The sequence below is a fragment of the Elephantulus edwardii genome, unplaced genomic scaffold (genome assembly GCF_000299155.1).
Source record: "Elephantulus edwardii isolate Elephantulus edwardi_28Jun2011 unplaced genomic scaffold, EleEdw1.0 scaffold00006, whole genome shotgun sequence".
In the NCBI taxonomy this organism is placed as follows: Eukaryota; Metazoa; Chordata; class Mammalia; order Macroscelidea; family Macroscelididae; genus Elephantulus; species Elephantulus edwardii.
Window position 1 is genome coordinate 6,073,929 of NW_006399756.1, and position 5,700 is coordinate 6,079,628.

Below are 5,700 nucleotides of genomic sequence, written 5' to 3' on the forward strand. Positions count from 1 at the left end.
CTGCGCTGCTTAAAGCCCAGAATCATTTCAGGTGCACAGTAAGCATTCAGTGTTAGGAGACTGGGTGTGTGGACAGGCGGGTTGGATGGATGGACAGGTGGGTGGTTGGTTGGATGGATAATGGATGGACAGATGGATGGATGGATGGATGGACAGGTGGGTGAGTGGATGGTCAGATGAGGGGGTAGTGTGGATAGATGAACATTTAGATGAATGAATGCATGCATGGGTGGTTGTAGCTTGCTTTCCACTATTACACATGTGTCTCCTCTTGGGAGCTTCTCTGGCATGTGAAATGCCTTTCTTGCTTTTTTGGTGTGTATAGCTGTCTCATCCTGAAGGTTATGGGGGACTCGTTTTTACCAGCCCTCGAGCCATAGAAGCGATGCAGTTGTGTTTGGAAAAGGCCACCAAGACGGAAGGTGAGGCTGCCTCTGCTGTAAATTCTGTTCTGCTTTTACTTGTGTTTCCTTCTCCCCCAGTGACACCAGCTTCCAGAAGTGGGGGTTCTTTTGATTTGAAAAATACCATGACATGACTTCTCACTCAAAAAGTCCTTAGGGACCAGATTACTTCATGTTTGTGTGACCTTTCACAGAAGCATCCAGTGATGGCCTTACAAAACAGGTTCTTAATGTTCAACACAGAATGTCCGGGAGGGCTGGAGGTTGACCTCAGGGAGGTAGCTGGAGCCACTTCTGGGGGACAGCAGGTACTGCCTCCTGAGTCCCCTGGAGGAGTGAAAAGGGGACAGTAACTCCATCGAACTTAAGGGAAAGTTATGTGCACAGTCAGATTTTAGGAAGGAAGAATGATCAGTTCTCTGTCTTCTATAAATGTATCCATTGGCATTATGATGTAGTCTCTCAATAAAATCACAGAGTTCTTTATGGAACTGAATTGTATGAACCTGAAGTTTTATTATCTCTTCTTGGGCTGATGAGTTGGTGTGCTCATCTTTGATTGAAGTTTGTGGGCTTTCTTGTTTATCTCCAAATAAAGTCAATTATATCGCATCTTTAGACATGTACCACGTTTTCCACAAATAACGCACACGTGTGAATAACGAGCCCACCTACATAGCGTGTAGGGATTGCGTGGTTTCAAAGAACTGTAGAAATAAATCTTGTTTTGCATAAAAATAATTTATATTTTAAATAAAGGGCCATATTTAATAGTTCAAATCCTTTTAATATAACAGTATTACTTATATGACATATACTATTACTTCTATAAGTTATGGTTGTTTGCTCATGTATATTAAAAATATTTGGCCTGTCAATTGTGGAGACCAATTAATATTTCAAACAGAACCACATGGAAAGTTTTGGAGTTTTTTAAATTTTATGTTGGTTTGCTTACAAAATTCGTATACATTGTGTTTCACGCTATTCTTTATTCACTTTGTGTTTCATACAATCATTTCCATGCATTATGCTATAAAATTAATCATCACTGGACTATGCCCGCCATTACCCTGTTGTTTCCTGTTCCTGCCGGATCTTCCCCATTTCTTTTACCCCTCCCTTCCTCCACCAGATTGTGCAACCCTGTTGTTTCACCCCTGCCATCCTCACCCTTCTTCTCCCACCACTTCCCCCCTTGGGTTTTACTGTTAATAATTATTATTATTATGATCTTTCTATTTTTATAATGATCTATGCAGTATTTGTCCTTATGATAAAGAGTTAGTTCACTCAGCATAATGCTCTCCAGTCTCCCAAATTATGTAGTATTTTTTCAAAATCATTGCTTCTGAGTGTTGCATAGTGTGTATGTACCAAAATTTCTCGATCCATTCTGATGTGGTTGGAAATTTGGGCTGTTTCCATGTTCTTGTGATGGTGAATAATGCTGCTGTGGACACTGATGTACAAATCTCCATTTGTGTCTCAGTTCTAATTTCCTGGGGGTTCTATTCCTAGTAGAATAAGCTGAGTCATATGGAGTTTCTACACCCAACTTTTTAAGGAAACGCCAGACTGCCTTCCAGAGTGGTTGCACCATTGTACACCAACCTGAATGAGAATTCCCACTTCTCCACATCCTCTCCAGCATTTATTGTTTGCTGCCCTGCTACTGGGGCGAGATGGCATCCCATTGTGCTTTTGATTTGCATCTCTCTTACTGCCAGTGATCGTGAGCATTTCTTCATGTGTCTCTCGGCCATCCTTATGTCTTCCTTTGTGAAAAGTTTTTCCCATTTTGTGAAAACTACAGAATGCCTCACAAGTGTGTCCTCCTTGCACAGGGGCCATGCTGGTCTTCTCTGGATCATTCCAGTTTTAGTATATGTGCTGCTGAAGCGAGCACCGCATGGAAACATTTGTATTTACTGAAATGATTTTTAAAACTAGTATGAGCTAGAGTTGCCAGCCTTTCTGTTTGTGTGTTACTAGCTCGCTCGCTCACAAGTTTCTTAGAACAAACAGACGACGTTAGGTAGCACCCACATGATGACCTTGGTATTTACACCTCAAGTGCATGTGACTTCATGTCTACAGCCTGGAAGGCGTCTCTGAGAGAGAAGTGGAACGCTAAGCCAGTGTATGTGGTTGGAAGTGCTACGTCTTCTCTAGGTAAGCAGTTAACATTCCAATAAGTACTAAAAACACACTGAGCTTTGTTGGTTTGAAAAGAAAAGGCGTAGATTCCCGCCATTGAAAACATGACAGATTACTTACTAGATTTGCAAAAAGCAGCTGTTCTGTGTTCTCCCCAGAGCCCTCTCTCTCACTGCCCTCGGGTCACTTCTCACTCACAGTGCCTTCCACTGGGTTTCCACAGCTGGAAATCTTTATGGGAGGAGTGCTCCCAGCTTCCTCCCCAGTGGATTTGAACTACTAACCTTCAGGTTAGCAGCTCACCGTTGAATGCACTATATACCACCAGAGCTCCTTGACTGGCCCGTAGGTGGTGAGTGGGAACTGACTCATAGCTGACCCTTCAGCACGTTTTCAGAGGCTGTAAATTGCATGTGAGGAGATTGCCCGTCCTTCTCCCACAGAGCCGCTGGGGGAATCGAACCGCTTGTTTTTGGGATTGCTTCCTGCCGTCAGAGCTCCTCCCTCCTCTCATGGGCAGTGACATAAATATATTCAAGTATTGTTGCTTAGCATAAAGCATTAGTTTAAATCTTTCATAAAGGACTTGACCAGCATGACTTCCATAGCGCTTAAATTCTGGGTGCCCTCGGATCCACCAAGCCCTTTTAGAGTAATCTCTCTAAAGGTAATAGTCCCAAATAAGATAAATTAAGGGGCTCTCAAGTGAGTTTTCTTTGGTAAACTGTTGTATTTTTATGCAGATAATGAACATTTTATACATTTTTCTGTAAATAAACCCCATAACCGACTCACACGTTGCTCATGTGGGTGAGTTACTTGTGAAAACAGATGGCATCAGAGCAGCTTAATCGTGGCAGTGAGATGTCTGGGAACAGAGGACAGCACGTGCTCTCCACGTGGACACTTCTGTCTGCCCATCTGGTCATCTCAGCACTGACCCGTTAAAGAACAGAAAGGACAGGGGAAAGGCTGTGTTACCGTCTAAAATGATGGTTTTAAAACTGTTTGTATTACGAGAAGATGGAATATCACAGGAAGGGGGGAAACTAGAAAGAGTTGTGTGCAGCTTCCATTCAGCTGAGAACTGCAGGTACTGTAACAGGCGCATTGCTTCCTGCCCCTAAAAAAGCCCAGACAGGCGAGCGCCCAACATCAAAGGGCGTTAGTTCACGTGATGATATTATAGGTGGTTTTGTGTTTTCCTAGTTTTCCCTATATTTTTACAAATAGGCATGAAGTTATATAATATTTTAGAGCATAAAAATAAAACCACAAATCAAAAGAGCTCTGGTGGCCTAGTGGCAAGAAGCTGCACTGCAATCCCAGAGGTGTGCGGTTCGAATCCACCAGATGCTCTGCTGAAGAAGGAGGGACAATGTCCTCCTGTACCAGTCAGATCTGATTTGACGGTCACACACACAAAATAATAATATAAAATTAAAAAAATAAAACTGCAAATCATTAAAAACTAGCATGAGAACATTGTAGATATTTAAAACAAACTTCCGCCTTCATGAGCGAACCCTTGTGTAACTTTGTTTAAAACCGGTTTTATTTGTTGAAGTGATTTTAAAAGATATTGGGAGAAGGCACAGTGTGGACAGAGATACCTTAAGGATTAAAGGCACCTCTTCCAAGCATGAAATGGGCCTGGAAAGACACCAGCCGCGGTTGCTGGCTGGTCAGCAGAGGATGTCCCACCTTCTGTGTATCCATCGTTTGGTTACCATGGGAACCACCTCCAAACACTCAGATCCCCCGGAAAACTACGTCAAGAATTTGCTTGTACTTCTATTTCCTATTTCTAAGTAGAGAAGAGAAAATGCAGGCAAGTCTTGATTTCGACCTGATTCATTTGTTGGATGCACGCGGAACCCAGCCCTTCCCACACTAGCCAGCTGACGGCAGATGCCCAGCACTTCACACGACCCTCGGTTGGACTTCAGCAGCATTGCTTTGCATCTTACGTCTCCAAAACCACCAGTTTGGACTCTCAGTGACCCTGTAGGGCCGAGTTGAACTGCCCATGAGGTTTCCAGAGCTGCAAATCTTTATGGAAGCAGCGTGGCTCATTTTTCTCCTGCGGAGGGGCTGATGGGTTCAAACCACTGACCTTTTGGTTAGCAGCACAGCAGCTAGCCCACTGTGCCACCAGGACTCCTGTTCTGCTCCCACTGACACCGCAGTGAGAAAGCTCTAGGGTGTGGAGCAGCCGGTGCTTGGCCCTCTGTTCAGCTGTGAAGGAGACACATGCCGGCCAGCCCTCTGCCATGGAGTCAAGTCTAATGCAGCAAAGAGTGTAGGACAGAGCCAGCTTCTCATAGACCCCGAGGTTGTAGATCAGACAGCCTCTTCTCTCCTGAAGAGCAGCTGGGGGTTCAGACTCACACTGTCCCTCCTTTGGACCAGGAGGCCCCCAGGCGGGCTCAGGTGGACAGCTGCGTGTGGCTGTTCTTTGAGCAGGCCCGTTTCAAAGACTCATGAGTGAGAGAGGGCTGCATCCACGCTGAGGGTCTGTCTGTGGGTTCGGCACTTCGTGAACCGGAATGGAGGGACCCACGCGACCCCACAGGGAAGCCTTTGGTGCGTGACAAACATGTGGATTGTTCAGGGCAGATGCCTTAGTAAGGCCGGGTCAGCCTGAGCTCATACCCTTCTGGGGACTAGGATGCTGGCCAGGGTGAGCTGGCCGCTAGTACCTTGCCCTCAGAGAGGACTCTCTAACTTAGACACAGGCCTGGGTGTTTGCACCCTAGAAAGCACCACAGGAGTGGAAGGGCCTCCCCGACCAGGGAAGAGACACACTGTCTGTTTTCCAGTGAGGAGGATCGGCCTGGACGCTGAAGGAGAGCAGTGTGGGAACGCGGAGAAGCTCGCCGAGTTCATCTGCTCCAGTGAGTAGAGAGGCCACGTGGGGCTGCTCACTTCCCTGTGGCTGTCGCTGCCCCTGTGAGGGAAAGGTTCCCCACGCCCGCCCTGGGATGGTCCTGTCCCAGCTACAGGGTACAAGCCCCCCGACACCGTGGCCGGCCCTGCGGAGGGCTGTACTCGTGTGGGTACAAGCCCCCCGACACCGTGGCCGGCCCTGCGGAGGGCTGTACTCGTGTGGGTACAAGCCCCCCAGCACCGTGGC

The 5,700-nt window shown here is 46.4% G+C and overlaps 1 protein-coding gene across 1 annotated transcript in view; it reads left to right on the top strand.

Annotated features, from left to right (window-relative positions):
• Window positions 1–5,700, top strand: part of UROS (uroporphyrinogen III synthase) — a 13,584-nt gene that overhangs the window by 1,985 nt on the left and 5,899 nt on the right. The window contains exons 3-5 of the mRNA XM_006879869.1: window positions 326–422; window positions 2,505–2,579; window positions 5,387–5,461. Coding sequence (XP_006879931.1) covers window positions 326–422; window positions 2,505–2,579; window positions 5,387–5,461 — 247 coding nt within the window. The remainder of the gene's footprint in view (window positions 1–325; window positions 423–2,504; window positions 2,580–5,386; window positions 5,462–5,700) is intronic.